The 16,620-nt window shown below is 42.7% G+C and overlaps 1 protein-coding gene across 1 annotated transcript; it reads left to right on the top strand.

Moving 5' to 3' along the window:
- Positions 1–2,287: 2,287 nt before the first annotated feature.
- On the top strand, positions 2,288–16,084 carry ISCA1 (iron-sulfur cluster assembly 1). Its single transcript, XM_082842870.1, has 4 exons — positions 2,288–2,470; positions 9,306–9,359; positions 12,270–12,375; positions 14,051–16,084. The coding sequence occupies exons 1-4, from the start codon at positions 2,390–2,392 to the stop codon at positions 14,197–14,199; spliced, it is 390 nt and encodes a 129-aa protein (XP_082698996.1). The 5' UTR covers positions 2,288–2,389; the 3' UTR covers positions 14,200–16,084.
- Positions 16,085–16,620: the final 536 nt, after the last annotated feature.

The raw sequence follows: 16,620 nt of genomic DNA, 5'->3' as shown, positions 1-16,620 counted from the left end.
GCACCATTTTCAAGTAACATTAGGTATGCCTGATCCACTGACAAGCAGATTATGTGGCTGAGCACATACATGCAAAACAGCCAACAAGTTAAAAACTGAGTAGTGTGTATTAAATAGAGGAAAGAAAGCTATTTAGTCATACACAGGATCCTCAATCAGAAAATTCAGGACTGGATTTTTTAAATAGTGTCTAAGGCACTATACTAAAGGGCTTGAGTTTAAGCATCATTTATAAAATAGCCATGCCAACGCTCCTCTGTGTGGCTTAAAGTAGTGAGGCTCCAATGAGATAATGTGCTCAAGGGTTCTTCTGAAACCTGAACAGTGCTACGCAACTGTATAACATTTTTTCAATAATTGATAAAAATACATGGCATCTTTTTTTTACATTTTTATTAATAAACTTTATTTTTTAGAGCAGGTTTAGGTTCACAGCAAAATTGAGCAGAAAGTAGAGAGTTCCCTTATAGCCCCTGTAGCACACCAACCTCCACCACTGTCCACATCCTGTACCGGAGTGGGACATTTGTTACAATCCATGAACCTACATGGGCACATCATTGTCACCTGGAGTCCACTGTTTACATTAAGATTCATTCTTGGTGTAGCACATTCTGTGGCTTTGGACAAATGTATAATGACATTGTATCATATGAAGTATTTTCAAAATTCATGGCATCTTTGAATATCTATTACCAATTAGCACCGTTTATGGAGTGCTGCTGTGTGCTGTGCAGTCTTCCAAGAGCTTTTCATTTAATCTTCATATCTTTAGGAGACAAGGCATGAGAAGGAACGTGATCACCCACCTAGTCACAGATCACCACCTAGTCAAATCACCCACCTAGTTAAAGATGAAACCAAGAGACGATTCCACACTACCTCGCCTAATCCCACAGTTTCTTCTGTGCACAGCGGGGCTTGGAAAACAACTATTCTCTTACTGTCAGTGCGATCGCGTCTAAGTAGCAGAGAGAAAATTACTTAACTAATTCTGAACTATCCAATCCTGTAGGCTCTAGAGGGTGAAAGATAAACTGGGTTCTAATAAACACTTCACACTCCGCGCGTGGCGGGGAGCGAGAGGAAGCCCTCGCCCAGCCCAGCCCAGCATTTTAAAATAAAAATAAAAAACACTTCACTGATTAGTTCTTTCCACGTCAAAACACTGAGCAAGAATCCATCCTCCCCAGCAAGACTTCACACAACCTCCTCCTTCCTTTTTCCCTTTAGCATTTAGAAATGCCGCCTTTCTTTTTTTTTTTTTTTTTTTGGTACGCGGGCCTCTAACTGTTGTGGCCTCTCCCGTTGCGGAGCACAGGGTCCGGACGCGCAGGCTCAGCGGCCATGGCTCACGGGCCCAGCCGCTCCACGGCATGTGCGGGGCACGAACCCGTGTTCCCTGCATCGGCAGGCGGACTCTGAACCACTGCGCCACCAGGGAAGCCCGATATGCCACCTTTCTTGATGTTCTCCTCCCATTTGCTGCCCCTACTGCACTTCTCTCCTACCAGGATCTCCAATTCTTCCTCGGACCTTCCCTTTACCAGGCTTCCTGTGTACGCCTTGGGTATAGTGCTGGCTGCACAATGCCTGGGGCTCAGGAATGTTTGCCGAATTAAAGGACAGAAGTCCCTGAGCAGCCACAAGATCTGACAAGCAACAGGTATTCCATCAAGCTATCGACTGGTACTTGCTATAAAAGTATTCCCCGAGCTGCCCAGTCACATCTTACAGTAAAGCTGGATTCCAACCTAAAGCAAACATTGTGTTAGTACCATATTTCAACATCCCAACATCCTAAGCAGCTTGGGGAAAGGCAGGGGAGAGAAGGAGGATGTTTATTGAGAATCTGCGGTAATTCTACGCTCTTAAGAACTGCCAAGCTGGACCAAAAAGGAAGACGGAAACGTATGTAGCTGTCCGGGCCTCGAATCCATTCTGCCCTTGTGAACCGCACCTACGGCCGGTAGACTCCTCTGAGTTCTTAAGCGGCGGGGCAGCACCTTGCCCAGAAGTCAGGGCGTGAAACGGCGCGCCTCCAGAGTCCACAAGTCCGAGTTCATTCCATGTGCCCCAGTCCGGCTTGAGTCAGCGCGCGTGGATCTGCCGCAGAGCTACGACCTTGCCCTCGACCCCTGTGTCCCGCGTCACATGACCACGGCCGGGGCGCCAAGCCACGCTCTCCGCCTGTCACTCATACGGCCCGCCCCACGCCCGTCACTCATACGGCCCGCCCAATGGCGATGGCGTGGGCGGGCCCACGAGGGGCGGGGCCTAGGGCGCCGTGCGCCGGAGCTTGTGGCGTCAATGCGCCCGCCGTGTCCATGGAGAGAGGCTGAGGTGGCCGAGTTCCGGCTCGAGGTATCGGGGCGCCGGGAGGGCGAGGATGTCGGCTTCGTTAGTCCGGGCCACTGTCCGGGCTGTGAGCAAGAGGAAGTTGCAGCCCACCCGGGCCGCCCTCACCCTGGTGAGTGGCTGGGGCGCGCGACCGGGCCCGTTATATTGGTTCACCTTCGCCCCCGCGAGGGGGGGGCACGGTGGCAGGGCACAGCACGGCCGGGCGGCAGCACCCCTGACCCACTCCGCAGCCGCCGCATCGTCCCCACCCCCAACTCGCCTCTGCTGTGGAGATAAACAAGCACGGGCGGGGCTGCTCCTCGGGAGCCGGGCGCCCGGGAACTACGTTTCCCAGCAGGCCGCGCGCCGCCGCGTGCGGAGGGGGGAGGGGCGGCGCGAGCACGGCCCCTTGGGGGTCAGGCGCGGCTTTTCCGGAGCTTGGGGTTGTGGAGGGTCTTGCTGCGGCAGCAGTGCTTGAGGTCGCGGGTTACTTAGAGGTCGAAGTGCCAGGTGCCGGGCGCAGCTGGGTGAATGAACCAGGGTTCCTACCCTTGTGGCGCTTGGGGAGAGCCGAGCCTAGCCTCGCCCGGCCGCAGGACCACAGTGTGATGCGGGAGCGCCGGTGAGAGCGCGGAGACAACAAAGCCCACCCGCTTGCAGATATCAAGGCTGCAGTGCACAAAGGGTTACTTCCTGGTGTCTGGGGTTGAAGAGGCTTTGAAACGCACTCTGTGCCTCCAGGGGCCCTAGGCCGTGGTGGCTCTAACAAAGGACAAAGAAGGATAAATTACCACCCTGAGTGAGTTTACAGCGTTCTCTGGGTGAAAGGTCAAACACACTCAAAGGAAACTTGCTGCAGATACTTACAGAACTTACTGTGCATGCTGGATCCCCGACGTACTGCACAGTTTTGTTTTGTGTTTTAAATTCACATAAAATTAACCACTTGTAAGCGTTCGATTCGGTGGCATTTAGTACATTCACAGTATTGTGCAACTGTCACTTCTATGTAGCTCCAAAACACCTGGCCCCAAAAGAAAACCCCCTGTCCATTAAGTAGTCACTATTTGCAGTTTTGAAAGATTAATTTCATAGGAAATCTTATGATCAGTTCAGCATTCTTCTCACACACACCCCACTCTTGGTAAAGAAGCCTTTGTGCAAACATTCAATTCCTGAAGACTGGGGAAAACAGATTAAATTGAATCATGGATTCCGTTCAATTTAATGCCATAAGAAGGCCTGTTGCCGGAAAATTCGTTTCAGCAAAACAGGAGAAAGTCATGATCAGGTGGAAAAATATATTTTTATAATGAGTCACTGTTTTAGGTGCATAAGGAGGTTATCCTGTTTTTATGTGATACTGTATTCTACATTCCTTTTTTCTGTACCATCAAGCCCATTTTCCTGTCTGAAAGATACACTGTCAAATCTTAGAATTCTCCAAGATTTGAAATCATAAGAACTAGAAAGCACTACTCATACTTTGCGTCTCCTTTCAATCTCAGTAAAAATTATTCAGAAATCAAAAGAATTCTGCCACTGGTACTGATAGAGCCAGGAAGAGTCAGAAAGTGTGGAGACACTTTTTTGCCTTTTCTTTCTCCACCGTTTGGCATGGGTCATACCCTTTCTCTCCATTCCTACTTAGTCATCAGACATTTAGGACCTACGTTTCCCACCCTCTTGGGACACAGTGATGGGCCAGGCCTTTGGCACCTCTAGAAATTACTAGGAACAATAACCCAGCCCACTTTCTCAGACCTGCTCTCAATCCGTGCTTGCTCCTTTATGCTTCATTACCTGTCCCGGCTTACCAGGCCAATTCTGCTACCAGCACTGCTTTGTCATGTCAGTTCTCAGTTCACAAGGGCTCTGTGTTGCCTTTGATCAACATTTCCAATTAGCATGCAGGAGTCCATTGTCTGAATTTATCCTCCTTAACTGTCCAGCGGACTTTAGTCCCTTTCCCTGTGATCTTAGCTGGTGCCAACGCACATCCCTGTTTCTTTCCACCAAAGGTCTGTGGTAGCAGGCTTGCAGTTATTTTAATCCTGGCATGTGTTCCTAGTCTTAACACACTGGCATGCATGTATGGATATCTGTGCTTAATTTTCAAGTGTTTTTGCAAACGTTTAACACCATGTTCATTTAAGTGCAAAAGCAGTGAAATCATCAAAGGACTAATGAGTGAAGACAGATGAGAGCAAATGAAATGAGATAGTTCAATGAAATGGGTAAGAAGAGATGATGAATGTTAGCTAAGTATATAAATTTTGACATCAGGAATTCAACATGTTGCAACCTTTGAGAAGTGCTGTACCTGTGCAGTCTAGTCAGTGAGAGGTTAGGAAAAGGTATTGATGAAATAAAAGCATGATTCCATGTTTTCAGAGGCAAATTACCTGTGTTAACTGTTGTTAATCCAGGAGAGGATTGATGGTTTGCTGGAGAGAAAGACTTCAAAGACTGGTCACAGGCACTTTTATGCAACCAGGGGTGGGTCCTTGATAGAATAAGGTTTCAACCCACCACATCAAAGTCAGTACCCTTCATCCAAGGAGGATGACATCCCCCTTCCCTACTTCCCTGCAGGCCCAGGAATTGCGAATGGAATTGTATGTATAGGAGCCAGAGTAAAATATGACTGAAGAACTTGAAGATTTAACACTACACTGCAGGCAGAGGCCTTTATTTCCATTGTTGTACAAAGCAGAATCATTGCAGCCCTAATTAGGGTTAGGGATATACCCACAACTGTCCTAAAGCTCAACCAAAGATGTGAAGATTAATGGTACATAGCCAGCATCATTCTTGATGCACAAGAGAGAAGTTAATTCATTACATACAGTGGGTACCTTAGGGCTTAATTTCTAGCAGTTCCTGGTTGAGAAGGGTCTGGAAACAATATGATGTTAAATACATGGGAGCTCAAGGAGGTGTTTATTCATTGAAGGAGTAGCCCCAGAAGTCCTTTGGAACAGTGACCAAGCTGTAAGATTGGTATATGGAGGCAATTTAAGGGGCATTACACAGGAAACAATTGGAAGTAGCCTGAATGTCTAACAGTGAAAGGCCAGTTAAATAAGTAAGAGGAAATCCTGTTGGCAAGATATGTAGTCATTGCAAGTAATGATTTTTTTTTAAAGGTTTGGGAGTCATAACTCTTAATTCTTTGACTTACTAGCCCTGTGCAAATTATTTAATCTTTAATACCTAAATCACAGAACTGAAAGAATAAAAAGATGATGCATATAAACCATTAAGCACCTAGAAAGTACTCAAGAAACAGTGAATATATATGTACGTTACTATGTATCAAATGAGTAGCATGTTAAACTTTCAGCAGTAGGCTACAAAATTGTGAATATGTACTATGATTACCTGCATGTACAGGAATAGGCAAAGACAAAAGGGAAACAGCATCATAATGCCATAGCTGTTAAAGAATGACTCAAACAAAATATACTGAAATTTATTCATTGGCTGCCCTTTATCTCCCATCTTTTAAACCTTAAAATACCAGATTTACAATGAAACGAAACTAGGTTGTAGTTGTTGGCTCATGTTTAGTATACATAATCGTGGAGTTAACTTCGGGTTTTAATCTTGTTTCCTTAAACAGCAAAAAATGAAAATTGCCTGGGGAATGACTAAGGAAATGCAGTATTGAGGATGGAAAGTTTCTGCTACAAGGAATAGAAACGCTATGGCATTGGATAAAGTAAAAGTATGTTGCTATGAAGTAGTCAAAAGATTCGTTTATCTGCAGTGCCTTCTCCCATAATTGCAACCACAAAAACAGACTAGAAGTCTTTTTTTTTAAAAAAGGCCAAAATATCTCACTCAAAGATACTCTTTCACTTGGAAGAATGTCTTGTTCTGTGATATACATATGAGAGAAGTAATATTTCATTGAGTTTCAAGGGCCTCTTGAATTTTATTTCACTGGCCAAATCTCAGGTGAATTAGACTCATTGATTATACATAACTTTCTTGGGTGGGTATGGGTAACTTAGTTGTTTGGGGGAGTATGTTGAAATTGGAGGGCCGCTAGGCTTGCAGCATGTTGTTTTCTTGAAGTTTTTATACTATTTCCCAGAATGATCTTAAGTCCCAAACGTTCCCCTGTTTAGTCATTCTGACTTGTTCTGAAATTCAGATCCATTGCTTGGAAAGTTCTAATAACCATATCTTTACCCTGAAGTGGACTCTCAGCAGGGTTATACATCATCAGTAACACTCCTCCCAGTGGGGTATATTGGATTATTGCCTGACACTAGGAAATTAAGACATGTTTTGGTTCCTGTAAAGACATGTTTTGGTTCCCAGGCACGCAGGTAATTTTTCTCTTAAGCCCCTTTCAGTATGAAATGTTGAACATCAACCACTTTGTGGTAACTGGACCACTCTCCATGAATTGCTTTTGTTTGCTGTTTAAGTGTTTTCTACTAAGAGTTGAGAAAAGAAGGAAATATATTGCTTTTGTAAAAACCAAATTAGATAATTTAGAAAGTCACATGAGACTCAGGAGTTCCCTGGTGGTCCAGTGGATAGGATTTGGCGCTTTCACTGCCATGGCCCAGGTTCAATCCCTGGTCAGGATGAAAAGAAACACGTGGGGCAGCATGGTATGTGTGCCCTGAGCTTACACCTCCCATCTGCTGGCAATAAACCAAGGCTCCGCATCAGGTTGGACTTCCAGTGAGTATTTTCCCACGACTGTGCCTTTTTTTTTTTTAATTTACTGGAAATCTTTTGATTGTAATTTGACAGTAATTAGATTAATTTCTTCAGGACTCACATGGGAAATATCACCATGAAAATTAGGAAAGCTAGTTTTTACTGGCAATCATTTAGAAGTGTAACTAAGCATTTTTTAAAATTTTTTTCCATTAATATCTCTCTAACTATTTGAGGTTAATATACTGTGATCTTAAAAAATAAATAAATAAAAATAATTCTCTGCAGAATTTCCTCCTTCCCCCCACCCCCCCATCCTATTCCCTGTCGTTGATCTGCTTGGTTTCTGTTCTGAAAGAACTGTGGGAAATGGCCTTTATAAACCACCCACTGGTAGTGATTTATTCAACTTTTTTTTTTTTAAGTGACACACAATAAGAAATGCATACACACCGTATGTTAATAACTGAATCAAAGTTTCACTGTTTATCAAGTGCAGTGCACTGTTCTGTGATTTTTGTTTTTGTTTTTTGGCTGTGTTGGGTCTTCGTTGCTACGCACGGACTTTCTTTGGTTGCGGCGAGCGGGGGCTACTACTCTTCGTTGCGGTGCGCGGGCTTCTCATTGTGGTGGCTTCTCGTTGCGGGGCACAGGCTCTAGGCGTGCGGGCTTCATTAGTTGTGGCACCCGGGCTTCAGTAGTTGTGGTACCCGGGCTTAGTTGCTCCGTGGCATGTGAGATCTTCCCAGACCAGGGATCGAACCCATGTCCCCTGTGTTGGCAGGTGGATTCTTAACCGCTGCGCCATCAGGGAAGTCCCTGTTTTTGTTTTTGTTTTTTTAATGATAGTCTCAACCTTCTACATTGGTTTCATGACTTTTCTAAATTTGTCCAGACTCTGCTTCAGCATCTTCATCTGGCCAAGCCCCAACCAGACAGGGTGAAAGAGCACACTCGGGCCATCCATCAGGTCTGTACCTCCAGCACAGGCTTGAGTTCTGGCTACGATTACTACCTAGTTGTAGGTCATAATGTCCACTCTGAGATTTCACAAACCAGGAAAATGCCTGTATAGAAAACTGGAGGACCGGCTCAGCATTGCCAGCTAGAGGAGCTAGTAAAACAAAACGTAGGAAGGACATGATCTCTTCATGATAATGTATTCTCATTGTTATAATAATAGCTGGCTTATGTTGAGCTCTCTGTTCCTGGCGCTATTCTAAATGCTTTTCATGAATTCCTTCGTTTAATCCTCACAAGAATCCTGAGGAGGAGGGACTTTTATCCCTGTTTAAGCCAAGTAATGGCCTGGGACACAGCTAGGAAGTGGGCCAGGAATGCCCTGGGACAGGCTTTCTCCCTAACAGCCTCCTCAGGAAATTGGGGTTTGTAATGCTCATCTACGCATGAAGTACATTGAGACGTTTTCTTATTTTTGAGGACAACTGGGCTTGGTTAAACAGCATTTCTCCTGAAAACGCTTCCATGTTCTTGTTTCTATTATTGACTAGCTTAGTTCTGAGCATCATCTAGATGCTCAGATGCTGATATAATAATCTCTGTGGATAGGGACTTCCCTGGAGGCCCAGTGGTCAAGTCTTCGTGCTTCCAATGCAAGGGGCGCAGGTTCGATCCCTGGTTGGGGAACTAAGATCCCACGTGCCGCACAGCCGAAATCAATCAATTAATCAATCTCTGTGAACATTTGGTGGGACTGGCACGAGAGGCACACTGGGTTATTTGATGCTGGTAACATTTTTTCCTCTAGGTGTACATTTTGATGGATCTGAAATAGGTTTGGGGTAAACAGAATGAGCAATAGAGTTAATAATGATCAATAGGAAAAATGCCTGAAGATTGGCTTTCCCAATGTGGTACTTGATATCATTCATTGACTGTCGAGTGCCTTCTGTGTGTCAGGCAATGTGCTTGTTGCTGGGCATAAAGTAGGAATTTGAAATAGATGCTGACTAGAAAAATTATATTTGTGATGTGAGTAGATGGTACCACAGAGATTATGACAGGGAGCTGACCTTGACTGAGGGGGTGGGGGCAGGGGATGAAGAGGATGTTGCTAGTGGATATTTTTAAAAATGCTTTTAATTGAGTAGAGTTCATATGCTTGTGTATGAAATCCACAAGGTACTCTGGTGAGAATGGAACATAAATTCACCACATGAATTTGCTAAAGATAGACTTGAGTTGTCTTAAATACTAGGAAATATAAGGCTGAAGAAGGCAAAGTTTGTAACTAACAACTTAATAACCTTCCCTTTTTTCAGACACCTTCAGCAGTAAACAAGATAAAACAGCTTCTTAAAGATAAGCCTGAACACGTAAGTAAAACCAATCAGACAAATATTTAGTAAAAAACTGAAGTTGTATTTTCACAGTGAATTTATCTTGTGATAAACAGTGTGCTTTCATTAATTAGGGGTTTTTATTTAAAAAGTAAAAAATGATTTTTAAATGCAAGTAACACAACAGGGTATTATGAAAAGGAAGTCACTCTCTCGCCCCACATTCTTTATTCATTCTCCCTTCCAGGAGGCTGCCTCTTCGTGTCCTTGCACAGATCATCTGTGCATTTTATTACCTAGACCAAGGTTTCTCAGCCTCAGCACTGTTGATGTTTTGGACTGGATAGTCCTTGTTGGGAGTGAATTGCAGGATGTTTAGCAGAATCTCTGGCCTGTGCCAGAGTTGTGACAACCAAAACTAATTCCCTGAGGGGAACCACTGGCCTAGACTTTGCTTGTTACATTTGCGTGTGTGTCTCTTTTCCTATTTAGGTGAGAATATACCACACACACTGTGGTTGCACTTTGCTTTGCCCCTAATAGTATAGCTTGAAGATCTTTCCATATCCTTACATAAAGATCCTTATTCTCTTTATGGCTGCATATACTAATGTATTCCGTTGAACAAGTTTATCTATCCAGGCTCTCATATTAAAGGTCTTTTGGGTTGTTCTCATTCAGTGCTTCCACAAACATTATTCAACAAATATTTAGCATCTGTAGTGTGCCAGGCCCGTTGTTCTGGACCTGTAGGCATAGCTTCTTTCATCTACATAAGCTGTATTCTTAGATGTAGAATCGCTGGGCAAGGGGTGTGCGAACCATCTTAATCTTAGCACATTGTTCACTGCCTAAGGGATACTGTAAATGACTTCCAAGACTATTAATATTCAATAATTAGACTACAGAGTAGTTTCTAAGTTCCATTGTACAACCTGTATTACAGTGTAACAGGAGTTCGATCATCTTCCCCCTAAGTATTATTAAATCTAAGTGTATCAGTGTTCCAACTCATTTCCAACTAAATTTGGGTAGACTAATGACTAGAGTATAAATTGACTAGTTGACACAATTTCACTTTTGTAGAGTTGAGGGATGTTTGTTCGTTTTGACATGAAAAGGGTTGAGCAAACACTTCTTCAGGTGTCATTTGTGGCATAAGCAATCCCTTTTCCAAACTCCAGTTACCTAAAGCTGTATTTTCACGTACTCTTTAAGTGTCTCTCTATTCCTAATAGTTGGACTTCCTGCTTGTTTGAGTCTTCCTATTTGCAAAGATAAAAACTAAGTTAAACAAGTATTTATGACGTGTGCTCCAGAATTTCAGCCAGGCACTTTATTATTTATCATGTTGAATATGTGAAATTCGCTCACACATTCTCTAAGCTGTCACTGTGAAGGTGAATAAAGCTATAGTTCTGTCTCCTTGTTTGAAGACAGAAGAGAATACTTTGAATGCTTCAACTCATCAAAACCACCAAACATCTTAACATCTAACTCATGCTCCTCATCAGGTGTCTTCCCACTTTATGTTTGCTTTCCTGGAGCAAGCACATGTTACTGCTGTTCAGGGAATCAGGATCTGCTTGCTAAAATGATACTTCTTATGATAATGCTGTATACGCACATGAAAAAGCAGATAGGACTCAAGAATAGATAGAAATTGGGTAGATATTGTTAGAAAACTACATTGAGGTAGACATTGGTATTTTAAAAGTGCTGTTTGGGCTTCCCTGATGGCGCAGTGGTTGAGAGTCCGCCTGCCGATGCAGGGGACACGGGTTCGTGCCCTGGTCCGGGAAGATCCCACATGCCGCGGAGCGGCTGGGCCCGTGAGCCATGGCCGCTGAGCCTGCGCGTCTGGAGCCTGTGCTCCGCAACGGGAGAGGCCACAACAGTGAGAGGCCCGCGTACAGCAAAAAAAAAAAAGTGCTGTTTGGTCACTTTTTAAACTTCTTAACGTCTGTGTTGACTGCAGTCTTTTGCTTTCTGGTACTTGAGAATGTTTACAGAATTAAGGCCCCATGTCACATAGAGGCAATGTGATTGCCAGGTGATGACCTATGAACCTTGGTGAACCTAACCATAGGGAAATATCCTGGGAACATCTCACATGGTGAGGTGGAGCAAAAACATTTTTGAGCAAGTCCAGTTTTCTTATGTAGTCATCTCTGCCATCAGATATTTTTTTCCTTTTTTTTTAAAAAAAAAAAAAGGTGATTATTCATTTTTGGAATTAAAACTCTTCCCTTAAAAATGTTATTCCCAGAAAAAATGGTTAATAGTAATGGTTAAGTAATAAACATGCTTTAGGTGTAGTGGAATATTATGTAGGCATTAGTTGCAAATGATAATTACAAAAGCTAATTGCATGGGAAAATGATGTCTTAAGTGGGAAAAAAAGCAGAGAATAAATTTTTTATTTCTGCTCTAATAAAAACTATATTTAGGGAATTCCCTGGCAGTCCAGTGGTTAGGACTCTGAGCTTTCATGGCCAAGGGCATGGGTTCAGTCCCTGGTTAGGGAACTAAGATCCCACAAGCCGCGTGGCACGGCCAAAAAAAAAAAAAAAAACCATGTTTAGATTATATATGAGACAAAGACTGAAAGAAAATAGGAAAACACATACAAGCTCAATTTTAGGGTACTGGTGACTGTAGTTTTAGGGTGCAGTGTTCCCTCTGTATTTCTTTCTTCGTATATAATTGGTTTTTATTCTTTTTGGATCCCTACCAATGTTGTAATGATATTTGTACAGTAGTTAAATTTTTTAAATGCTAGTTTCCCATTCTGCTTATACTTCCTAAAGGGACTATTTATAGCCAGAAATCTAATATTTATCTTTTAGCTTTTGAAGAAAATATTATCAAATAGGGCTTTTATTACTATAACTGTTTAATCTGTACTACATTAAAACTAAGTTTATTTTTACAATGCCTTTTCAGGTTGGTGTGAAAGTTGGTGTCCGAACCAGGGGTTGTAATGGCCTTTCCTACACTCTGGAATATACAAAGACAAAAGGAGACTCTGATGAAGAAGTTGTTCAAGATGGTGAGTGTTATGCAGACTTTTTCTGGACACTTCGTTCTCCCTAAAATGTTTGGCCTTGTGTAGCATGGAGAGTAATGATGATAATAGTAAGAATGGTGTATTTAGTGCTCACTGTAAGGGAGGCATGGTTCGACGGGCTCTCATATATTAACTAATTTATACACAGCAACTAAATGAGAATGGTACTGTATTGTCCCCATTTTGCAGATGAAGAAACTGAGGCACTGAGAGATTAAATATGTTTGCCTAAGGTCACACAGCCAGTAAGTGGCCTTATGAACATTTGAACCCAATCAAGTTCACTCCAGAGGCTGTGCTCTTAGTAACTAAGTGATAGATTATTGGATAAACTTGTTTATTTGTTTCAGTTATGAAAGGTTATCATTGTGTGCAGAAAGATTTTAAGATGATAAAACTTCAGAATGAACCAGCCACTTTGGTGTGAAGCATCTATGTCAAATAAGTAATGTCATTTCCTCCTTTAGAAGAGTCTATTTCCAAATTTTATTAAAAATTTCAGTGCTGGGCTTCCCTGGTGGCACAGTGGTTGAGAGTCCGCCTGCCGATGCAGGGGACGCGGGTTCGTGCCCCGGTCCGGGAAGATCCCACATGCCGCGGAGCGACTGGGCCCGTGAGCCATGGCCACTGAGCCTGTGCGTCCGGAGCCTGTGCTCCACAACGGCAGAGGCCACAACAGTGACAGGCCCGCGTACAGCCAAAAAAAGAAAAAAAAATTGCAGTGCTTTAATTATATTTTGCCCCTCCCCCCCAGTCCCTGCCCCTACCCAATAATCTGATAAAATCTATTTAAAACAAAATAAATACTGCTACAACCTCAGGGGAGTTTCAGCGTGCATGGGTTCTGCAGCACTGGCTTTGTGTGCGCCATTAGCCAGTTTTCATGGGTTCTTGATGTGTATTCTTTTTATTGCACTTAAGTTACTGATCAATAAAGACATTTGTTAATATATTATTTTTAAAATCAATATGTAAAAGTATCTTAAACCTGTAAGTTTTCATCTTAAAGAAGAGATCTAATAAAGATAGTTCATATTTAAGTAATGATGCAGTTTTTTATAAGGAAGAAAGCTTTCTTAATCCATTAGTATTTACAAAGGTTCCCACCTCTACCAACTAGTTAGGTAGAGATAACTAGGGAGTTATGTTATTGTCAGTTTTCTGGTCCATAAGCAGAAAAACAGAACTGCTTGTACTGATTCATGATTTAGTCTTATTAAACTAGCCCATTATATCATAGTCCTTTGTGTTTCTCTAGGCTTGGCAGTGTGTTGTGTATACAAATGTCATTTCAGGATTTTCATTAATCTCATTGACTCCATCTTTACAGAACTCTTACTGAGAATATACACATTTTCTTCATGTAGCAAATTGAAGTATAGCGAAGAAAGGCAAATTCTAGTTTTACACAGAATTGTCATGGAATTTGCTGTACACACTGTCTAGCCTAATACAATTGTTTTTGACATAGATTATTGTGTAGGAAAGGGGACAGAAAACTGAGCACTGCATCCCTTAAAGGAAATAATGAGACAGATTGAAAAGCCTCTTGTTTGACGTTTGTTAGTGGTTACTATTTAAAGTTCAGTTGTGCTTTGAATCAGCAGGTTCCATGGGATGGCAGGCTTTATATGACTCATGTTTTCTTCTCCCCCAGGAGTCAGAGTGTTCATCGAGAAGAAAGCACAGCTAACACTTTTAGGAACAGAAATGGACTATGTTGAAGACAAATTATCCAGTGAGTTTGTGTTCAATAACCCAAACATCAAAGGAACATGTGGCTGTGGAGAAAGCTTTAATATTTGACTCCTCAGGACTGCTCAGGCTGTAGGCCCCAGGAGAGCTGTGGAAGCTCTATGGCTTATTGAAGAAGTCATAGGACTGTCGCATGCTTAAGGTTTGTAACATATGGCTGCCTTACAAGGAAAATAAAGTGATGCATTTGAAAATGAAGCCAGTGTGTTAGATTCCAGAAGAATTGATACTTGTGTCCTTTATAGGGGACAGAAAATGAGAATCTGTTGCTCTCTTTGTGTCGTTTTTCTGATCTGTAAAGAAAAAAAGTTTTACCCTGCAATTAAATTCTCCTTCCTGCATCCTTTCTGTTAGAGCTAGTTTCATGGAAGTTGCCTTCCTGGGGGGATTTCAGAAAACATATCCTTAATAGGTGTAGATTGGTAGATCTTTTGAAAGGATTGAACGTACATCTCCCAACAAGATGGATTTTAAAATTCAGAGGCAGGAAGTCTTGACTCCTGGTGTGGTGTGGTGGTGCATTGTTTTTCTACCCAAACTGGGCACAGCGTTTCTACCTTTTTATCTAAAACTTCATTGTCTGATACCTCATTTGCTTACCCTGCAGCATCCCCAGCCATTAAAGTATTGGACAGAGATTTCCTTAACTGTAGTGCAGAATAGTTTTGAGTGATGGGATCAAAAGGTAAATACTTCACCCACCTGTTTTTAAGTCCAGTTCTTTTGCCCACCCTAAGCGTCTGCTTGGATATGGGATCTCAAGCGGACTTAGATCCTTTTAATCAGAAGTTCTCTTAAAAGCCATCTAGCCCATCCCCTCAGTTCTATACCCTGGGAAGCTGAAGGGCTTTTGTCCCCACTCACACTGCAGGCTGGGTAGGGGCACAGCCGGGACCACCCACATCTCCCCATCTTGTAGGTGACACGCCAGCCCTGCGCTCCGAGGCAGTCAGTGAAGGTAAACAGGTGGTCTGGCTTCTTTATCTGGTGAACATTTGGATGAGATTTCTCTGTAATTTGGAGAGTATATTTAGTTTTATTTTATTTGGGGTGAGAAGAATCTTATTTTAAATCCCATTTATGTGAATTACCATCTTGTTTCACCAGGACTGTGGAACAGTCGTTTATACTAGCAGGGAAGAAGACATTGTAGCCACCCAGAACTGTTCTTTTGGAAGGTAGTAGTAATTGTGAAGCAGAACATGGGGATCTTTTCTTATAATTCCCCATACGGTGTGTACACTCTGGGTCCTAAGTCCAATTGCTAAAATTTTTAAGCCTAATATTTTAACCTGACTTTTTTTTTTTTTTTTTTTTTTGCGGTACGCGGGCCTCTCACTGCTGTGCCCTCTCCCGTTGCGGAGCACAGGCTCCAGACGCGCAGGCTCAGCGGCCATGGCTCACGGGCACAGCCGCTCCGCGGCATGTGGGATCTTCCCGGACTGGGACACGAACCAGTGTCCCCTGCATCGGCAGGTGGACTCTCAACCACTGCGCCACCAGGGACGCCCTTTAACCTGACATTTTATCACCAACTTTTCTTTAACAGTGTTCCTTTTGTCATTTAGTTATTGATTTTCCTGGGTTTGACGTATTAAGTGTTCTGTGAGGTGACATATTTGCTTTTTTTGAAAGCCAATTCTTATGAATTGCAGTAGCTGAGTTCCTTTATGTTTGTCATATTTACTAAAATACCAGGTACAAAATGCACCAAAACCTAGAGCAGTAGCTTTATGTAAATGCTCATGAATTTGTATTAATATAACTGTCAACCCACTTATAATTTGTGCAATACTGTATATATGTAGATTGAGTTGCCAATAAAAAGAAAATGTAGCCTCTTTGTGATCATAAAATTGCCTTTTCTTTTAAGAGAGTAGGGTTTGTGAATAGCAGCCGTTGTTGCTACTAATAAGTAATGTTCTATTTTCCTAACCAGTCTCCCTGCTGCCAGGATTTTCCCCACCCGATTCTGTTTCATCCACTCTTTTAGTTGTTGGGGTCCCCTTGCAGCCCACTGACAGACCATTTCAGATTGCTCTGGGCTCCAGAGTCCTCATTCCCTTTCTCCTTCTGTATCGCCTTTCTCCCTTTTTCACTATAAGGGTCATTCACCTCATGCAAGCTGCTTCTACAGCGTCCCAGGCAAATTTCATCCTTACTTTCTCACATGTTGTTATTCCCGGTAGGGAATGCTTTTTCCAACTCTGTCGTCTGAGCTTTATGTTCATCTCCCTGCGGTAGTTACCTTCAGGCATATTTGTGAGCACCTGCTCTCCGCCATCCCTTAGGCTTCACAGATAACCAGAGACCGTCTCTGAAAGATCTTAGCGTTGACAAATGAGACAGACACCAATGAAAAGAATAGGGTAAGTGTTGCTAATAGCATTTATTCCATACTTGCTACATGCCAGGAACTGTTCTAATTAACAGTCTTCACTACAACCCAGTGAAGTAGGTCTGATGACTGTC

The sequence above is a fragment of the Leucopleurus acutus genome, assembly GCF_964270905.1.
Source record: "Leucopleurus acutus genome assembly, chromosome: 7".
NCBI classification, from domain to species: Eukaryota; Metazoa; Chordata; class Mammalia; order Artiodactyla; family Delphinidae; genus Leucopleurus; species Leucopleurus acutus.
This window is presented reverse-complemented; position numbering and strand designations above follow the sequence as displayed.

What these genes read in the sequence shown, in the direction of transcription:
- ISCA1 (XM_082842870.1), top strand. Translation starts at nt 2,390, where the DNA reads ATGTCGGCTTCGTTAGTCCGGGCCACTGTCCGGGCTGTGAGCAAGAGG. An exon ending in CCCGGGCCGCCCTCACCCTG is followed by an intron (nt 2,471 to 9,305) that starts GTGAGTGGCTGG and finishes CCCTTTTTTCAG; the next exon opens with ACACCTTCAGCAGTAAACAA. An exon ending in TTAAAGATAAGCCTGAACAC is followed by an intron (nt 9,360 to 12,269) that starts GTAAGTAAAACC and finishes ATGCCTTTTCAG; the next exon opens with GTTGGTGTGAAAGTTGGTGT.